At 41.9% G+C, this 22,341-nt stretch overlaps 1 protein-coding gene across 1 annotated transcript in view; it reads left to right on the forward strand.

Annotated features, from left to right (window-relative positions):
• Positions 1–1,719: 1,719 nt before the first annotated feature.
• LOC126356025 (arylsulfatase B-like) overlaps positions 1,720–22,341 on the forward strand; it is a 77,107-nt gene continuing 56,485 nt past the window's right edge. The window contains exons 1-3 of the mRNA XM_050006679.1: positions 1,720–1,804; positions 11,673–11,802; positions 20,977–21,136. Coding sequence (XP_049862636.1) covers positions 11,686–11,802; positions 20,977–21,136 — 277 coding nt within the window. The 5' untranslated portion in view covers positions 1,720–1,804; positions 11,673–11,685. The remainder of the gene's footprint in view (positions 1,805–11,672; positions 11,803–20,976; positions 21,137–22,341) is intronic.

The following is a 22,341-nucleotide window of genomic DNA, read 5'->3' on the forward strand; positions in this document are numbered from 1 at the left end:
GATCCCCTTTTACTATAAAGAAAGAGTAAAATATTTTTTCTTGAAGGATTAAAGCAGGAAAAAGTTAAAAGTCGAAAGAGGCTCGGAGATAGGAGTTTGAAGGAGATTACTCTGAATAAGCAATTAGAATATTGTTACAAAGTCCGTCGTACCATTAACCCTATCAGTAGTAAACAAAGAAATTCTCCAGACTTGTTCACTCATTACGGTCTTAGACGAGTCTCATTTGCTACTTTACATGTTATTATGTAATCTACTCAGCTTCCTGTAGCACATCTTAGTCTTTCTTCGTATCTTGTAATTTCACAAAGAACTTCGTTAGTTCACCTGGCTATATTTTCAACCCAGTTCTCTTTTTATTGCTGCCATAATTGCGCGATGCACTCCAATCTCTTTCACAATGAATTTGTATGTTTACTTGTCTCTTTCATTAACTTCCAACATGCGTACCTCCATAGCATACTTAGCTACTCATTTTTCTTTTTTCTAAATCCTGCGGTAAAAATTTCACAGTCGCAAATCAAAACCGCTAAGAGACACAGCTTGGAAACTTTCTTTTCCAGGCACACTTTAGTCATGGTCTTGGAAACGAAGTTTTTAAAGCTGTCATAGCTATTTTTACTCTTACGTGTATTTCTTTTACTGCCCATTCAGTCTTCAACTAACCAAAATGCAATTAATTTATTTTTTCCACAATACAGTTTCATTTTTCTGGCTCAGTAACGTACATGACTAAATGATGCATGCCAGACAATATAAAACACTCTGACAATAAACTCTAGTTTCAGGCATTTGAAGCTCATTTATGATAGACACATTCTGTTTACCAAAATCATTCTGTGCAATTTTCTCTCGTTCGTTTCCTTTACCGTTCATTTAGTCGGTGTCTTCAGTTACCCATAGTACAGTTTCTTGATTTCGTTGTTTCAGTTAAGCTTTTCATCTTAATAGTTCACTTGACTATATTTGGCAAGCCAAACTGGTAATGCGCTACAATTAAAAAGTTTCCTTTTTATCACATTGAATGCTTTGCTGACCCAAAGGTCCCCAGTGCAAAGTTACTATTCTGCTTCCTTCTTTTGCTATCCATCTTATCTTTTAACACCAAGAATCAGAATGATTTAATCGTTAATATAGACCAGTTTTTTTATGATGTGTTAATTATACATTGCTTTTCTCTTATTATACCAACTCTTTACTGCGTTTAGTGTGTAGATTTACTGTTCAAGTTTACATCACCAGAAGCAAAGAAACCTCACTGGTATAACTATACTGTTCTGGATGTACTTCGATTAATGATATAAAAATTCCTGTAGAGTTAATATCAATAATTTGGTGTGTTGATGTGAAATCTTTTTGCCTGAATGCTCTTTCAGTTCTGAATTGACCACTGTGACAGCAAATACATACTGTAGTATAGAAGTGATTGAGGAAGTGTAGTTAGGTTATCTAATGAATCAAAAAAGTTATATCAGTGTTTTCCACAAGCGAAGGGGTATCAAGGGAGATTTAGCAATCTCACTTCATCATGATAATAAGCAATGAATGCAGACCGAAGTCAAGGTTCCAAAATCGAGTGCCCTGTTTTGGAATAACCCACAGTGTTTCCTTTGAAGAAGTAACAGTTAACATGACGGTCATTTTGGGCCAATCGACTGAATGAGACAAAGAGATAACAGCCTTTCGTGGAGTGGTTACCAGAGATATAAGCGCGAAAGCCTCATTTAAGTTCTGAGCAGCGCAGGGAGAGGTCTGAGACGCTAAAGCAGTCGCCTGGTCACACTACGTCACTTCCTCTTTTAAGGTGGGTCTCACAGAAATACGGCTACATTCCACTCCTACACAGTGGGAGATCCAGCCTTTCAATCTGCGTTGTCATTCGATTTACTCAATGACGACCAACAAATTTAGGTATTCGTGAATGTCTCATGTTTTCGCATATTTCATTATGCAAACTTCAGTGAACTTCGATCTGTTTTGACATGGAGAGAAAATTAAATTTATATTTATTTTTGTATTTCTTTCTTGGTTGTATGCCAGCTACATTTTTAGTTTGGGCTACAAAGATGAAACATTGACCAATTCTGGTGCTGTTACTGTTCCTTGGGAACTGCCCGTCATGTTTACTATTACTTCCTTAAAGGAAGCGCTGTGGGTTATTCCAAAACAGGGCACTCGATTTTGGAACCTTGTCGTTCGGTTTGCATTCATTGTTTATTATCATGATGAAGTGACATTGCTAAATCTCCCTTCGCTTGTGGAAAACACTTATATAATTTTCTTGATTCATTAGATAACCGACTGAACTTCCTCAATCTCTTCTATACTACATTATTTATTTGCTGTCACAGTATCATCATAACAATGGCCAGTTAAGAACTGATCCAGGCTTCTTTACTACACGCATCATTTTTAACCATCGCCAAAATTTTCATTTTCGTACTCCGTATCTAATCTAGCGTTTTGTTTGTTATTACGTACCTACAATCGTCATAAATCACAGTTCTGTTCTCCATGACTAATGTTCTAAAGCCATTAAAACAATATAGGAACAATAGTGGATCCAATATGTTGTCCTACGGAACATTTATTTAATATACTTCGTATCTGATAAATACACACCGAAATTTGCTTTCGTGAGTAGTGTCAAAGCGGTGCCACTTAGTATACATATCAAACAGTGTATTATTCTATGCCGCACCTGCCCTGGCATGATAGACTGTGATGATTTTCTAGACCGTCCGGCCTGTTGACGTTGTGAACTGAATAAGTACAAAATAACTGATATTTATAAGTCTTGTTACGTTGCATATAATTTATTTGATTTCTGGTAGACAGTAGGTGCTTAAATTATCTCACGTGGAGAGAAAGGACATAAACATACCTACCTTTACTTAAAACTTTGTAGTACTCCATCTGTGGACGCGATTGAGAGTTTTCTATTCTCTGTGTCGAACCTATGTCAACTTAGAAATAAGCAACTTTCAGAAGCTGATACGTAGTCTCATACATTGTAACTTCTTAGAATAATAGAGTCAATTTTTCAATTGTCCCGGTTTTTGTTGGCTTCATTGGTCTTTTTCACGCTGTACAGATGCAGAGTGTGACGGATGAGAATCAGAAGAGCGGCTGCGAAACACAGTTAATTAAAGAAAACTTAGCATGTACTCTCAGTGACCGAATATAGAAAGGACTCGGACTGGACTCGGAGGTAGAGCTCGATTGCCAGTCTAGTAGTTTACTCAGAGAAATGAAGGAAGCAGAAAACGGCACTGATTGGCTGGCCACCCTGAAAGAAGGGGTGACCCACAGTGTTTACAAACAGGAGCCAGACTCTTCTTTAGAAAACGAGTTGCCCTTTCATGGAATATGAGAAGGCTCTTTTACAATTGTAATAGTGTTGTCAAGCAGAAAATTTACATATGGTGATATTGCCAAAATCTATCACATTATTGGTGCGGAAACTCTGTTTTTAAATGAGGTAGTTCAAAATGAGAATAATCTTTACAGTGTATAGGTTAGGAACAATGTGACCATTGGATATTAATCTGCTGTACGTTCACACAGAAAATAATGGCTAATTGTAAATATGTTCAAATTTGTTCGTAGAAAGAAAGCTGAATTCCCTGTTACTTATTTAATAACAAACCAATTTTCAAGTAATTTTCTTCAGTGAAGCTCGTGTTGCATTGCAAAAGGGAAATACACTTCTGTGCTGAATGTGCTTTTACGCTTAATCCACATTACGATTATACCGGACAGACAAATAATTTTTTAAAAGATTACTCCAGGTGCAAGATATTGAACAGTGATCAAAATAAATTTTGCGTATTGCCGAAAATTAATACTGAACTTTCTGCTCCAATAATACATGGTTTGTCTGTAATGCGATTTTTGCGAGAACAGTCAATGCTCCCGCCGCAAAAGGGGCTGTATGTGCAGTCTACGACAACTACGTCAAGAGGAAACTTTGCAGTACTAGTATTGTGAGCCATTAAGAGAGTTGTGCTGCTTCAGGATTGTGCGGACAACAATCACACACAATCAGAAGCTCCATATAGTCACTCATGTGGAGCGAGAAATGAGACAGGTAGACGTCGCAGCGAATGTCATGCTGAGTCAAAGCGATGTCTCTAAAACCTAGAACGAGTTTCTAGCCACAGAATCAGTTGAGGATCGTCAAATAATTGACGGCAAAATGAAAACAGCACATGTGCAGAACCGATATCTGCGAACAACAGCCGTGCGGGATTAACCGAGCATTCTCAGGCGCTGCAATCATGGACTGAGCGGCTGGTCCCGGCGGAGGTTCGAGTCCTCCCTCGGGAATGGGTTTGTGTGTTAGTCCTTAGGCTAATTTAGGTTGAGTAGTGTGTAAGCTTAGGGACTCATAACCTTAAAAGTTAAGACCCATAAGATTTCACACACATTTGAACATTTTTTGCGTACATCAGCAAGCGGAAACTATTAACATAATGCGACACATCTACCCAGGTAGTTTCAAACAGCTACAGGAGTGCAGGTATCATCAACAGGTACAGGAGTGCTGGTATCAACACAAAGTATGAAATGGGCTTCATCAGCAGGAATTACAAGGATTGTTTCTGGATTGGACTGCATTGGGATACAACTAGCATTTTTGTTGAGGTTTGTATCTGGCTCCTCCCTGAAAATCCTGATATTCGTGTGTGGAGACAACGAGAGCAACGTTTAAACCCTAACTTTATGGTAGACCGCCACCCTTATCAGTATAGTTCGGTTCTGTTTTGAGGTGAAATCATGTTTGGCTGCAGGACACATGGGTGGATGACTTGCACGAAGTATCTGGACGACATCCTTGCAAGCATTGTGGCTCCGTTTGCTGAAAATCCCTGATGCATCACCACACTGATGGTGGAGGAGAATGCGCGTCCCCATTGCCACAATCCTGTGAACAGCTTCCTAGCGGAGCTCAGAATTAGATGAATGGAATAGCCTCCAAATTCTCCACATACCAGTTCATTGATAAGGCATGGGTGATGCTGGAACAAGCGGTTTGCTGTCTTCCTGTCCCACCAGAGACCTGACAGGGCGTCACAGGCTGCTGTGGAGGAATGGGACAATATCCAACAGGCTTATCTGAATAGTATGTAAGCAGTATGCGTAAAAGTATTCTAAATTATCCTCATTTATGAGGTGTTTGCAGTAAGCTGTACAGTCTTTTAGGGGTCTTTGTTTTTGTTTATCAAGTGATATTTTATCATCTTTATTTTTGTTTTCTTATGACTGTATCTGACCGAACGAAACTGATTTTGTATCCGGTTATATTCAACACTGATAAGGAAGCAATATGCAACATTTATTTTGACCACTGCATTTAAAGGGGCTATAGGAGCTGTTTCATTCCGACTTTCTTTTTAAGTTCAAAAACTCCCTGCAGAGACATGGGCTGTATTGTTTGATATCAGCAACAATAAAATAGCACCTTGTGAATAAAGTAAGTACGTTCTTTCTTAACGATAGGTATGTCTGTATACAAACGAACTAGATCAACTCACGCATCAGTGTGTTCATTTAGGTGAGACCCCATCTGAGGAAATTGTATGGTTCAAACAAATACCTCAACAACACACAAAAGCCTATGATAAAGACATAAACATTGTATTCAATGATCCTAAAGTAATTCAGACAATCACATTTTAGATCGCTTATCAAAATTCCAGAACCACAACATCAAAAACCATCAACCTGCACCACCATCTCAGTAAGTCAAGTAAAGTTCAGTTGACTCATGCATTGTTTACTTTAAGAACATGAAGCAAAAGAGTTCTTAAGGAAGCATGTATGTGGCAAATTGTTAACACCTCAACCCCATATGGAACAGCAGTAAATATCGTCATACCACACATGACACTCGGAACAACTGCACAAAAGACGTAGAGAGCTACCCCAGCAAGGAATAAAACTTCAATACAAAATGAAGGTATAAGAGACAAAAATTAAGATAAGCACAACCCTGTGAAAGATGTTAACGTTGATCACATGAGATCGACTATACTCACTCCCCATAAACTATCTTTTGTAAGAGCACAACTGACTACCTCATGCATCACCACCTACGGAAACCATTGTACATATTATTCCCATCATGTAGCAGGGATTTCTATAGAGGGTGCAATCCAAAAGTATGAAATCTGCTTCGTTAAGAAAGAAAAATGTAAGAAAAATACTCTTGTCTCAATGTTATAAAATGTCACACAACACCAACAAAGTCTTCCAAAATGGTAATCTGCCCCACAGTAAACATAATTTTCATTATATCTGTTCATACATCATCATAGCAAATCCTTATAAATTCATCTAACTGTTCAACCGTCTCTAGCATTCCATCTCCACAAAACATTAAGGTATGCCTTGAATGTAACTTAATATGAATTCATAGAGAATCTTCAGCCCACATGTGATCTTCCATTGATTTGTCGCAAAGCATATGAAATATTACTTACTACAAATAATCTAAAGAATTAAAATGGGAAATTACACGAGTACAAAATTATTTCACTTTAGTGTCACTATAGGTAAGAAGTGGTTCAGTGCTAGTAATATGCCAGTACACCAAAAGTTTAATATCTCACCACAGTGATTTAAATAACTTTCCTGAAATGAACTGGCATAACATGTAGATCATATGACGTAGTATGTGTAATTTTCCCCAAAACACACAGAAAAGTCTAACGCAAACTAATGTATCAATACAGCACTTACCTCAGTACATACCCGTACTACCCTATCAGAAGGAATGATCCGAATGGCCGCTTCGGTGTTTGCAAAGATTTCCTTCACAGTATAGTTCCTTCTGAAAGGGGAGAGGAAACACGCACTGAAACAGCCAATATACTGCACCGAGTAAAACCACCAGCTTGAAACCTGAAGAAAAAAGAGGTACAAGCTATTAAGAGTCTTACCGCCGACAAGAGTATATTGGTACTGCCTGCCGATAAGGGGAATGCGACCGTCGTAATGAAGAACGAAGATTATGAGCAAACGATCCGAGACCCATTAGATCCTACGACGTACCGAAAACTAAGCGCTGATCCGACGGAGCGTATCACACTGAATACGAATCGATTAATCAAGGCGTCTTCTATGCCAGCGGACATACAGAGAAACTTGCGCAACACAGAAGCCCTACCACCTTGCTGTATGGATTACCCAAGATCCATAAGAACAACGTTCCACTAAAACCTATTGTTAACGCTCCTGGCTCACCGACGTATAAACTGACCACACACTTGGCCTCTCTGCTCCACTTGGGGAAGACCGACACATACATAGAAGACTCAGGACCTTTCATGGAGAAGCTGAAGAAACTGAAGCTTGCATCGAACTACATCCTGGTCAGCTTCGATGTTGCTTCTTTGTTTACGAAAGTGCCACTCAGTGCAGATCTGGAGCACATCGGTTCCATTTTCCCTCAAGACATCACAATGATCTTCCATGCATGTCTCACCACGAGCTATTTCACTTGGAATGGCGATTTCTACGAACAGCTGGAACGCGTCGCCATGGGTAGTCCACTTAGTCTAGTGGTGGCCAGCTTCTTCACTGAACAATTCGAAGCTCAGGCAATGGACTTGGCAACTTGTAAACCTAAGGTGCGGTACAGGTACGTCGATTGTCCTTTGTTGTGTGGAGCCATGGTGACTTCCTAAGACACTTGAATAGCCTACATGGCAACATAAAATTTACCATGAAAGCAGAAAAGGACAAAAACTGCCATTTCTAGATGTGCTGGTCACAAGGGATGGTGAAAACCTTGAACACAGCGTGTATCGAAAAACCGACTCACACGGACCGATAAATGCAAAAACTATCAAACCACCACCCGAGCCAGAAAAAGAGGCATGATTAATACCCTTGTAACGCGAGCTGGACGAATATGTGAGCCGCAGCACCTCAGATGCGAAATGCAACACCTGTAAAGTGTTCTGAGGAGCAATAGGTACTCCACAAGTTAAATTAGAAGTTTAACAGAGCCAAACACTCGGCGAAGTAAGGAATCAGAAAAAGAAATGTCGGGTACTGCCTTTCTGCCATACATTCCCAGAGTGACGGACAAAATCGGCCGTATATTGCGCGAACACGGCGTAAAGACGATTTTCAAACCCACAAGGAAGATCTTAGTGTCTTAGATGGGCGAAGGAGAAAAGGGATCCTCTTGCATTGTCAAGAATATACCGTGTACATGCACATGTCGGAATGACTGGACGATCAATCAACACCCGTAGCAAAGAACATAAGCGACATTGCAGGTAAGGGGCAGGTGGAGAAATTGGCCGTGGCAGAGCACGCCCTAAGTGAGACCGACCACGTAAAATTCGCCAACGCCGAAGTTCTGGCTGTATAAAAGCACTATCACACGCGCTTGTTCAGAGACGCTTTAGAAATAAAAAAACACGCGAACAGTTTCAACAACAAAGAGGAAAGCCTTAAGGTAAACGGATCCTGGCGTCCCGTACTGCAATGAACGACCGTCGCAGGTAGCAAGAGAACCGGACAGGAAATGACCGAGGAGAAGCCCTCGGACGTTGACTTGCCAGGTACATATAGTCTGTGGCCGCAGTTCACCACCGGCAACGAAGGGTGAAGCTTTAACAATGCCAGCCACTCGTGCTGGCGAAACGTCAGTAAAATCATTAGATGCACGTCCGCCGAAGAACCCGAGAAAGGAGCCAATAGACAGAACACAATTTCCTCAGTAACAAGGGCAGAGAAACTGCTAGTTTAGAGATCGCAGTAGACTCACAAATTAAAGACATGTGCATATTTTTAATTCTTTATATCTAAAGTTTCGTAGGAAAGAACAGAAACAGATGTTTCCGAACAAGAACACTCAATAAATAAGAAATGTAAAAGGTAGTTCCATAGAAGAACGTAGAAAATGAGACAAATCAGTTGCATTGTTTCCATTCTAAGCGAAGCCCAGTATCAACATAAAAAGCTAAAGGAAATTCATAAGAATTAAAAGAAACAAAGTAATATCCTTAACTTTGGAAAAGTGTACAGAAGGGCATGCACATGATGCCTCTTTAAAAGAAGCACAGTTTTGACGTCAAAATTCATCAAGATGACTGAGTAGCGTCTGCTGGTTAATCCAATAATAGTGCAAGAGCCAGAACGTCTACAATAAATAAGTGAGGGTACCTTTAAGTGTCTGACAACCTTGATGAACTGGTCTCTCATACAACAGAGATCTTTAATATTTACAACCAGATAAAATCTATAAAATATGAGCACAGACCAAATAAATTCACTGATCTATATGCGTTGCCACAGGTGTTTTGTCAACATTATCAGTTATAAATTGGTTGGTGCACGAGAAGTTAACTTCCACCACACTTCCATTAATTAGCATGAAATACCTATAAACAACACAGTGAATTTACAGAAGTAGTGTCAAATCAATGAACTCAATATGCAGAGTAGTCAGATGCCTTCTGTCAGGTTACGGCAGAGTTCCACCACATTTTCATTCATTAGCATGAAATATTCGCAAAAGACACAGTGAATTAAGACAAGTAGAGTCAAATCAATTGATTCAATATGCAGAGTGGGCAGTAGGGTTCCGTCAGTTTACGGGAGAGTTCAGAGACGTATTGCCTTTCGCATATGATAGAACAGACAGTCAAACTCGCATTCCACACACTGGAAACTAGCTTCATGACGTAGTTTCACAATGTTACAGCAAAATAAGGCTTCACTCACTTACGACAGTAGCAATAATAACAGAAACTGAACCATGTAATTTGCTGTGCTTCAGAGGCCAACAGAAGAACCTGTAGGTACACTTCATTTTCTCATATTTAATCGTATTCCACACAACATACTCCACCTATCACCACAACATCTCCATATTACTTAGTCGTATTCTGGGCATGGCCCACACATTCCATTACAGTACACCTGTGCTGACCATAATTGTCTCAGTACACATCAAATTTTATATCTTTCAGACAGCAGCGACAAGTAGATACAAGTATGCTACACCATCCTATTAACTTATTATACTCTAATAAAAGTAAAATAAAATGAAAATGCAAGTTGCAGGAATTATCCAAATGGGACAGAAACCGACCGATGTGATGTACGTGTACTAACAAGAAATAATTACAATTTCTGAAAAGTTGGATGATTTAGTCAACAGAAAGACCTTCACAAATTGATCAAGTCAGTACGCAAGCAGTTGTTCGGCTTGATGGAGTTGATAGCATTATTCGATATGCTCTTGAGGGATATCGTGCCAAAATCTGTCCAACTGACACATTAAAGTGTCAAAATACTGAGCTGGTTGGAGGGTCTTGCCAACAACACTCCAAGTGTTCACAATTGGGGAGCGATCCAGTGAAATGGTCGGAAAAAGTGGGATTTGGCGAGCACGAAGACAAGCAGTAGACACTCTGTCGTCTGCGAGCGGGCATTACTTTCCTGAAAGGTAAACACAGGATGGCTTGCCATGAAGGGCAACATGACAGAGCGCCGAATATCGTCCACGTGCCGCTGTGCTGTGAGGTCGCGCTGCAGCGGATGACAACCAGAGGTTTCCCGCTATGCACCGGCAGGCGCCGAGCCGAGCAGATGCAACAGCTGCGGTAGCAGAGCGGGAGTTGTATGATACACGGTAATTTACTTTCTTCTTTTTCTTTGCGTGCTTCTCCGAAGAAATTAACTACACCCGTGTATTTTACTGTGAAGATTAGACTAGTGGTCTTTTCTGTGATGGCTCTCCGGTGTAATTTTCCTGCCTTCAGAAGCTCCATGTCACGTCAAGAGTTAAACGGCGTGTCTTCGGTGTTGATTTGGGTGACTGTATCACGGTATTCCACGACCCCCATGTTTATTCTGCAAGGTCTTATTACTGCAAAGCCGCGCGGATTAGCCGAGCGGTCTCAGTCGCTGCAGTCATGGACTGTGCGGCTGGTTCCGGCGGAGGTTCGAGTCCTCTCTCGGGCATGGGTGTGTGTGTGTGTGTGTGTGTTTGTCCTTAGGATAATTTGGGTTACGTAGTGTGTAAGCTTAGGGACTCATGACCTTAGCAGTTAAGTCCCATAAGATTTCACACATATTTGAACATATTACTGCCATGGATTATGTGACCATTTTGACCCATCAGGTCATTCCCATCGTAAAACAATTAATCCCCAATCGTGATCCCATGGTCCAAAACGACAGGGTCCGTGTTCACACAGCTCGCATCGTCCGGGGCTGGTTCCGTGTGCACAAGGACGGACTGTCTCATCTCTCCTGATCACTTCAGTTACCAGATCTCATTGCTGTTGGGAATTTCTGGCCTGCTTTGGAAAGGAGCGTGCGCGATAGCTACACATTTTTCTTATCTCAATTTTCCACTATTTTGTAAGAAGAATGGCATAAGTTTCCTTTGTAAACCATGCACGACATGTATTTATCCATTTAGAGACAACCGTAATGTGTTTTGTTTGTGAACGGTTCCTTACACCCTCTTAGGCATGGTAATGTGTTGTCCGTTTATCTTTTCAATATCTTGGTCCACCTCCTGTATACTTCCAGTTTCATTAGAAATAAAATAGAATCCTGAGAGAACGTAAAAGAAATGATTTTACAGCAGTCTTTTAGAGAACAGACAGCTTATATTTACAGAAAACTTTATTTTTCAGTGCTTTAGTTGTGATGGACCTACTGGAAAACATGCTGCCCATGGTTTTGCTACTATTCGCGTTGCTGACGACGTCCTCCTCTGCTGACACTAAACCGCCTCACATCATTTTCATACTCGCTGACGATATGGTAAGTGCCAGAAAGTTGCATTTTAAGTTCAGCCCTGATCGCAGTTTTGTTGTTTCTTAATCATTTTATGTTCTTTTGTTTACTCTCAATCCATATTGTGCGCTCAGTAGTGTGTTTATTGAATTCAGTCAGTCTTGAAACTTTTATTCACTTTTCAGAGGACTGCGATCTTTTTACCTACATTCTCTTAACATTAATTTAGATCGCACTTTTCAACCAACTTTTAATTCTTTCATTGCTCTCCTTACATAGGTTGAAGAGTATAAGACAATGACAAAATCCCAAACCTACGGCCTGTTCTACCCTATCACTTTTCTGTTCCTTTCCTTTGTTCTCTTTTGAGTCTTACATACACTACGTGTGTCAAATGTATCCGGGCAACTGGCTAAAAATGACTTACAAGTTCGTGGCCCACCCCACCGGTAATGCTGGAATCCGATATGGTGGTGGTCCACCATTAGCCTCGATGACAACTTCCACTCTCGCAGCCATACGTTCAGTCAGGTGCTGGAAGGTTTCTTGGGGAATGGCAGCACATTCTTCACGGAGTGCAGCACTGAGGAGAGGTATCAATGTCGGTCGGTGACGCCTGGAACCAAGTCGGCGTTACAGAACATCCCAAAGTGTTCTATAGGATGCATGTCAGGACTATGTGCAGGCCAGTCCATTACAGCGATGTTACTGTCGTGTAACCACTCCGCCACAGGCTGCGCATTATGGACAGGTGCTCGACCGTGCTGATAGATGCAGTCGCCATCCCCGAATTCCTCTTCAGCAGTGCGAGACAAGAAGGTGCGTAAAACATGAGTGTAGGCCTGTGCTGTGATAGTGCCACGCGAAACAACAAGGGGTGCAAGACCCCTCCATGAAAAACACGACCGCACCGTAACACCACCGCCCCCTAATTTTAATTTTGTCATTATACACGGTGGCAGATGACGTTCACCGAGCATTCGCCATACCCACAACCTTCCGTCTGATCGCCAAATTGTGTACCGTAATTCACCAACCTACACAACGTTTTTCCACTGTTCTATCGTCCACCATTTACCAGGCGAGGCGTCGTTTCGCAAGTTTTCTCACTTCCTTCCCAACTGTCATAGTACCTGCAGTGTATCCTGATGCAGTTTGGAATTCCTATGTGAAAGTCTGGATATATGTCAGCCTATTACACATTACAACCCTCTTCAACTGTCGGCAGTCTCTGTCAGTAAAAAGTCGAGGTCGGCCTGTACGCTTTTGTGCTGTACGTGTCCTTTCACGTTTCCACTTGAATATCACATCGGAAACAGTGGACCTAGGTTTGTTTAGGAGTGTGGAAATCTCGCGTACAGACTATGACACTAGTGACATTCAATCACCTGACCACGTTCGAAGTTTGTGAGTTCCGCAGAGTGCCCCATTCTACTCTCTCGCGATGTCTAATGGTCACTGATATGGAGTACCTGGTAGTAGATGGCAGCACAATGCACCTAATACGAAAAAGTACGTTTCTGGGGATATCCGGATACTTTTGACCACGTAGTGCATATTGTATGTTACTCTCTTTGCCTTAAACCGTATATCTGTTTTAATGTTTCAAAGGTCTCTTAGCTGTTTACACCGTCGAACGCTTTCTGTAGGCTGGCAGAAGCTAAGAAGATGCTTTAAAAAAATTAAAATTAGTTTTTGATATTTCAAATATTAGCACTATACCATAGCAATTTTGTATCAAGTTGAGTTTCTCACTATATTTTACAGCAGCAAAGTGACAGTCTTTCTTTCCTTCTATAATGAAAACTAAACTGTATATTACATTTGGACATCTTTGTAACCCTTGTATCTGTTCGCAAACCATCGTGTTGGTACCAATGTACCCAGCAGGCGGTGGCTTGTCTTTTGGAAGCCAGGGAACTGGATCCCGGAAAAGAGAACCCTCTCACCGCTCTGTCAGTCAATGGGAGAGCAAGGAGTCCGAACAGATCTTAGAGAAAGACACGGAGAGAAATAAAAATTCGGAATCAACAACGCTCTGCGTGCGTCTTCCTTGACAGCTTGCCACGTTACTCTGCCTCAAGACAAACACCAGGTGACCTGCTTTCATATAGATTGTTTCGAGGACTTTAAAGCTACTATCAAGCATTTTAGAAAACTGTTTTCGCTATATATCCAAAATCCTCTGCTCTTGTACCTCCAGACAGAACAAATGACCACTCTAGGAAAGATTTATGAGAATCCTGAAGCAGATAATTAGCTTAACTTTGCCAGAATGAATTCTGGAAACATCCCCTAGGCTGTGGCTAAGCCACGTCTCCGTAATATCCTTTCTTCCAGGAGTGCTAGTTCTGCAGGGTATGCAGGAGAGCTTCTACGAAGTTTGGAAGATAGGAGAAGAGGTACTGGTGGATTTAGAAGCTGTGAGGGTGGGGTGTGAGTCGTGCTTGGGTAGCTCAGTTGGCAGAGCACTTGCCAGCGGAAAGCAAAGGTCCCGAGTTCGAGTCTTGGTCCGGCACACAGTTATAATATGCCAGGAAGTTTCAACTTAACTATTGGTGTTTGTTTCTAAATGAAAACAATATTTTAAAGATGTTACCTTATCCATGTTATTTCTGTGCTACAGGTGCAATTACAAAGTAAAAAGTTGTTTTAGTCGTATTAGCCACATAATTTATGCACTCACTGACTAAGTGAATCTCCTGGAAGGAGTGTGAGAATGCAGAATCTCACGGTGGTAGCACTATGTAAAAGGTTTCGGATATTCAGCCGAGTCAAGTGATCAAAATTACACGAGCTTTCGGCCAAACATTCCTGTCGCCATTGTCAGGTGCCATGCCTGCCAGTGGGCTGCTGGTACGTAAGCTATATAAATATACTAGCCGCCGGCAGTGACATTTGTCCTCTGTAGCATACTCAACTAAAGTTGTTTCTCGTATAGATTAGGCGACAAAACCTCTCATCCTCCTTCCTGCGTTGTTCCACAGTGTCAACTCTTCGTCGGGCGAAGGACAGGCCACAATTTCAATGTATCTTGCAGACCCCCAGGTGTCCTGAGACGTCAAATGTGTATTATTGGTCTACGTAATTGACTAACTTCAGCCGGAAGCCTAAATATCCATTTGATCATGTGTATTCTCAGCAGCCGGTTTATCCTTCCCGACACGGAGCAATAGAAATGCAAGAAATTAAGTTTCTTTTCCTGCCCTTACTGTGTTTATTGCGTAAAATCGTTTATTTGGTCATCTTCATATACGTTACTGCGTAGGTGCCTCAGCGAGCGAGCGAGGAAACTAGCAAAGTACGTCGCCAGCTTATATGTAGGTGAATGGATCTTGGATACTGTGAGAAGGAATGACGTTCCTTCATTGCGGATCTTCAGTAAAGCATGAGCAGTAGAAGGTCTACGTGTCTGAGAAGTCGAGATGTTTTTCTTATTATTCTCGATGTAGCGCCAAGTGGGAGTTTCTGTTAAGAAACTTGGTCCAGAAGTGAAAAAATTTGCGTATATTATAGTCTTCGTATTCCAAGAGCCGGCAAGTGCGAGAATCATTGCACAATAAACTTGCACCCAAATTGCTGACCAGAATAATATACAGAAGAATGGAAAAGAAAATTGAGTATGTATTAGATGTCGATCAGTTTGGCTTCAGGAAAGGTAAAACGTTGCGGTTGATAATGGAAGCAAGAGTAGAGGGGATTCAGAGGATTTGTCGAACTGGAAAAATCGTACAACACTGTCAATTGGAGCAAGTAGTTCGAAATTCTGATAAAAATAGGGGTAACCTATAGGTAGAGACGACTAATGTACAGTATGTACAAGAGCCAAAAGGAAATAATAAGAGTGGATGACCAAGCAGAAAGTGCTCGGATTAAAAAAGGTGTAACACAGAGATGTAGTCTTTCCCCAAACTCTTAAAACTGTACATTGAAGAAGTAACGATGGAAATAAAATAAAGGTTCCGGAGTGGAATTAAAATGAAAGGTCAATGGATATGAGTGACAATTTGCTGATGACATTGTTATTCTGAGTGAAATTGAAGAGGAATTACATGATTTGTTGAATGGAATGAACAATCTAATGAGTGCAGAGTGTGGATTGAGAGTAAATCGAAGAAAGGCGAAGGTAACGAGAAGTAGCAGAAGTGATAACAGCAAGAAACTTAACGTCGAGATTGATGGTTACGAAGTAGATGAAGTTAAGGAGTTCTGCTACCTAAGCAGCAAAGTAACCTATGATGGACGGAGGACATCAAAAGCAGAAGCAGATAGTGGCAAAAACGGCATTCCTGGCCAAGAGAAATTTACTAGTATGAAATATATGCATTAATTTGGGAGGAAATTTCTGAGAATGTACATTTGGAGCACGGAATGCTATGGCAGTGAAACATGTACTGTGGGAAAACCGGAGCAGAAGAGAATCGAAGTATTTGAGATGTGGTGCCACAAGTAAATGTTGAAAACGAAGTGGGCTGATAAGGCAAAGAATGAGGAGGTGTATCGCAGAATCGGAGAGGAAAGGAATATGTGAAAAACACTCACAAGGAATGATTTCCATGGTACTAGAGGGAGCTGTAAAGGGAGAGACTGGAATACATCCATAGGTTGCAAGTGCTACTCAAACAGGTTGGCACAGTTGACGAATTCATGGCCGGCAGCATCAAATCAGCCAGAAGACTGATGACTGAAAAAATAAATAAAGAAAACATCCTTAGTTGCGGCTGGATTGACCTTTTTAGCAGGAAGGACAACATTACCTTTTAGCGCTGCTCTGTGGGACACTGGTAACTTTGATTTCCTGAGAGTAGGGCTTCTTTCATGCCTTATTTCGTCCCCCGTTTCGGAGTTAGCGGACCGCATTTTCGATGTCACTCATTTCACAGACATGAAAGGCCGGCGGCGAAGGTGCCAAATTAAGTCCTATCTTGACTATTGACATTGCACCGAAAGCTATATCTCTCGCCGTGAAAGTGATGACGTTCCGATGTGTGGGTCTGTGGTCCTCGCCGTGTTGCTGCGAAAGACAGCCGAACTTCCCTTTCTGCTTCTCTGTTGTTTGTTCCTGTGATGACATTTGTTGAGAAAACGTAGCTGCGTCGACCCAGTCACAGTCCAAAGTTGTGTATAATCTTGATACTTGCAGGTGGAAGGCGATAAGAGCACTTTCCCCTTCCAGTCGCATCCAGCTGTGTACCTTTTCTCGCAGTGGTTCAAAGCTGAGACGACGAATCATATCAACACCGAAGCGTACAGGACTATATTTCGTCGCGGCGCCTTGGCACTACTACGAGAAGGGGGATGTTAATATGAGGTGTAATCATACTTTGCGTTTGTAACGTTGTGAGCTCTACTATGCATAGATTCAATAAGCAAACCAAAGAATGTCCTGATGTTGGACGCAGATATTTGGAGCTATGACGGAATACTGACTAACCGCGAATCTGTTCAAATTGGTTCAGGGACAGAATATTCGCAGTCCGGTCAATTTCAGGAATGGTATTGTCCACGAACTGTTGCCTAACAGGTGCTGCTTTATAAAAAGGTGGGTTTGCACGTTGACATAAACTGTAATCGTCTCCGAGTTGTTCCTGTACTAGACACATTTCACAATGCTCTGCAGCGTGTTCATATCTCTTACTTTTAGCGGTTTCCGAATCGAAATGACGGGATCACACTCTAACCACGAAAAACACTCTTATACGGTAACACTACCTCCGCCATAATTCACAGCTGGCTGTACACTCGATGGCACGTAACGCTCTCCAGGAATTAATCAAACACAAATTCTTCCATAAGAATGCAAGGGTGTTTCACCACTCCAGATCATTTATTTCCAACTGGTCACCAGTGTGTCCCACGTTCATAACTCCCTACATGCAGTCATTTATCAAACTGAACTTCTATTAACACACTGGAACTAATGAGTGATCCTCTCCCTGATTTTATGCGATTTTTCTACAAACACGCTCCGCAGAAATCGACGGACCTTGTCTCTCAGTACATGAGTCTATTTGCTCTTGTTTTGGTTGTGGTTCTTGCTTCCTGTTTTCACTTCACAGTCACATGACGCACCGGTCAGTCTGGGCACCAATAGAAGCGTTGAAACATCCCTGATGGGTTTGTTACTCGGGTAAAATTCAATGACTAGTCCACATTTGCGGTCTCTGAGCTCTCCGACCACTTCATTCCGCTGCTTTGGCTACTGTACCGACAACACAATACTGCTGCGTCCTTTCATACTGGTGGGTCTGTCTCTCATGTCACCAGCGATTAATTCCACATTACGTACGTGCAACTGGATACTTTTAAAATAGTAGTGTATGATTACCATCGGTGAGAATAAAACTGCAATGTAGAGGGGCCACCACAATACATTGAGAGCGGCTGGGCAAGACTATGTTATCTGACAAAGAAGTGACAAATAATGCAGAATTGGCTGGTGACACAATGTCAGTTACTTAGTAAACACTGCAAGTCTCAGAGAATGGCGCCTGATCAAGTGACAACGTTACTAGAACGTATAGAGTTTTAAACAGGCTGCATTGTGAGTCCGCATGTGACTGCCTGGTCTAATTGTTCAATACCAACGCGTGTGGGGCATTTGAACAATTCAGTAACTCTAAGCTGGATTGAATGATGCCGTGACGTAATCCACGTGTGCAGCAAGTGCCCATTCCGAACAAATCTGTCCACACCAAAGAGGAGGAATGGCATGTTGCTCAACAAGCACATTATAACACGTTCATGTCTGTACGTTCCGTCTCTCACAACATCTGGGTATCCTACTCCACTGATCAGATAATACTCGTAGCATCAGGCTTGAGAGGGGACGAGTCATTCACTATTTTTCATATTCAAGGCCTTTCTGATTTCACACTCTGATTTTACACTCAAGACATTATTGTGAAACGACAGGAAGTTATCAACACGAGTAGTCACTGAAAATATAGCACTGTGGGACTTATCTTCTTAGGTCATCAGTCTCCTAGAACTTGGAACTACTTAAACCCAACTAAGCTAAGGACATCACACACATTCATGCCCGAGGCAGGATTCGAACCTGCGACCGTAGCGGTCGAGCGGTTCCAGACTGAATCGCCTAGAACAGCTAGGACACACCGGCCAGCCCCAGGCACTAGTGGTACGATACATATTGTTAATGCATGTTAGATCTCTATTGTGGCTCTCCTTTGAATAGGGTATCCTGGACTTGAGAACAAGAAGGCAATTTGTTCATTTAACAGCAAATCTTACAGTGGACGTTTGGGCCTTGGAAGCCATGTGGATGTACTAGGGAAAAGGAATATCTCCAAGTATTTACCGGAGGCAGAATCCTAGTCCCATGAACTACTCGCACTAGTGTGTAGACAATGCTTTTGGCCGAAGAGGAAAAAGGCTGCGTCTTTGGCCTAGTTGTTAGGTGCCTTTTGCCACGGTAGGTGCATCGGTGTGGGAGAAATTCAGGTCGCACTGCCAAGGCATTTCGACAGTGTCGTAAACACCGTTTGTTAACAGAAGGGCGGGTATAAAAGTTTGCGTGTTTCCATGTTCAAAGTGGACCGGATGCTGTCGAGGGAGCTGTCACTTCGTGTCATCCCTCTGCCTTCTGGGTGTCTGGGAAGCCTCAGATCTTTGTAAACAATTTTAGAACATTTATGGAGCCTTTCGAATGGTCTACGATGGAACATAAAAGCAGTTCTGTTAGTTTATCCGAGGCTCCTGGTCAGACACGCCTCCCACTAGAGATTAATTGCGATCTGTCTAACAGATTGCTAGCCACAACTTCACATATTTTGTAACCACGATAACGAATTACAGGTACTGCTCATCACTGATCTGCACATGATCAAACCACGACTGTGCCATGAGTCAGCGCTAAACTTTTTCTCTGCTGCACCAGCATAGTATAACTCCTGTACAGGGTAAATCCATCAGAGTCTACCGTTAGATAATTTCAGATTGCCTTATCCACTTTCTGAGCCAGAGTAAATAGTTTACTCTGACAAACCCTAGTCTTTGCCAACCTATTGCCAACCACTGAAGTGTTAACTATTTGTTGCGTCTACTTATGTTGCCAATATATCAAGATTTATTTATCATCATGTATAACTTTTATTATTTGTCCTATTTTATCATCCATAAACTCGCGCCATAATTTTCATGAAGCATCAATTCCATGTTGATATACTAATCACCCATAAACAGTTGACAACAAAAATGACAGGGCCATCATTTCATTAAATTATTTAAGCATTTGAGTTCAGTTAGATTCAGATAAATCTGACAACCTCTAAAGCAAGCTAACAACAACAATCTCAGTCAAAGGGCAGATATGTCGTGTCTTAGGAACAGGTAGGCATTGGATCGGGTCGACAGCAAACATCTCACAAACGCCAAGGCTGGTAGGACGTTAGCGTGCTTCTGTTTGAGCATCTATAGAAACAGGTTGAAATATAGTGAAACCTCGAGTAGGTGACATGGTGGTAGACATCGCGAGAGAAAGAGGGGTCTGAAAGTTGCCCCCCTCTGTAAACAAAGATACGTGGCGATCTGTGACATCTTACGACAGAGTGAAAGCGCACCTAGGATTGCATGGTTCCTATAACACTAATAGGCCACCATGGTAGATGTGATATAGGTGACATTACAATGGATTGCCTGCATCCTTTCGTCATTTATTTCTTCCCATCTCGCCAGTGTTACATCAGACTGAGGCTGCAGTGGTTTTAGAAGCATGGTAGTTTACCTAGCGTCTGGTACCACATAGGTCCAGAAACGTACAAGGGCTTGTATCCACACTACAATCGCTACTATGTTGCTTCCCAGATGTGTACCCACGCGGTATTAAGCAGGTTGTTATAATGTATTGCCTCATCTGTGACTACGCTTTGGTCGACGTCAAATCAGAATTTGTTCCTCCTTTTATTCGGCGTACAGACGTCAATTTTTATGCCACTGATGTCCCAGACCCATAAAAACAGGTTTATGAAACCTGCTAGGGCTGCGGCTCCTAATCCTATTACTCAGACTCCGCCATTCCTCTAATGTTCTGTGCAAATGTACATAAGAGCTAGTCTCCCTCACGTTGGCTAAATTAGACTCTGACGTAATGTTCCTGTAGTTCACTTCAACTCGTTTTCAACTTTATTAAAAAAATAATACCTGGAACTGAATTAACGCTTTCTACTTCGTGTCCAACAGGGCTGGAATGATGTCAGTTTTCACGGGTCTGACCAAATTCCCACGCCAAACATGGACGCACTGGCTTACCACGGGATCATTCTCAACAGCCACTACGTCCAGCCACTCTGCACGCCGTCCAGGGCCGCATTCATGACGGGAAAGTATCCCATTCGCACAGGTGAGCGCTCAACACACGACGGAACAATTATCACCCCTAGACATAGTACTTACTCCTAGTTTTAAGGGAGTCTTACTCTACAGCAGTTGCCCTGTATTCCCATTCACCAGCATATACGACCGTGGCAGTCTTCCTGTTCTTCATCATTGCAGTTACTCCCGCATCTCGTGGTCGTGCGGTAGCGTTCTCGCTTCCCACGGCCGGGTCCCGGGTTCGATTCCCGGCGGGTCAGGGGTTTTCTCTGCCTGGCTAGGTGTTGTGTTATGTCCTTAGGTAAGTTAGGTTTGAGTAGTTCTAAGTTCTAGGGGACTGATGACCATAGCTATTAACTCCCACAGTGCTCAGAGCCATTTTTTGAACTGCTCTCAGCGTCTAGGCCGTCCGTGCTTACTCCTTGCCGGTGGCGACCGTTACATATTGCTTTCGACCACTGTTTTTGCTTTGTTCGCCGTACATGGCCATAGCATTGAAGAGCATGTTTTCCTCAATCCTGTGCACAGTTGGTTGTTCCATATCGATTATCTCCCTAATTTCCTCATTTCTTCTCCTCTCTGTTATGGATATCCTGACTCTACTTCTTAGTTTATTCTGATATTGCCCGGCACCACAGAATTCTATTTAGCATCTTAATTGCTCCTCTTGCTTGCTGGATCCTACCTTCCACATCTGCTTCACAACTTCGGATTATCGGTCTTAAATATATGAACTATATTTTCTTTCGGCAATGCTATGTGCCTTCAATCTCCTCCTATTGTTAGATAGTTTCGGTCACATTTACTCTAAGCCCGGCTCGTTCTGATTCTTCCAATATCCTCTTTATCATAAACTCCGCATTCTCCCTACTTTGTACAATCAGTACTTTGTCATCTCCAAATAATAATGAGTACCTAGTTCCCTGTTCCAATTCTCATACCTCCGCAAGACTGATTCCACCATTTCAGTATATACCGCATACATATTTTAAACAAAGTCGGCGTGACATAACGCAGCCCTTTATAACCCTTTCAATGTTTGGAATGGTTCATTCAAGTGCATCCCTACTTAACCACTGCGAACGATTGCTGGTATAGTCTCCGAATTATGTATTATTTGCTTTGCATCTCTACCTATATACTTCATTACTTCCCATAGTGAATTGACAGGTTTTTCAAAATACACAAATATTAGTTGTACTTCCTGACCGTTAGAATTCACCTTCTCACTTA

Source organism: Schistocerca gregaria, chromosome 3 (genome assembly GCF_023897955.1).
Source record: "Schistocerca gregaria isolate iqSchGreg1 chromosome 3, iqSchGreg1.2, whole genome shotgun sequence".
NCBI lineage: Eukaryota > Metazoa > Arthropoda > Insecta > Orthoptera > Acrididae > Schistocerca > Schistocerca gregaria.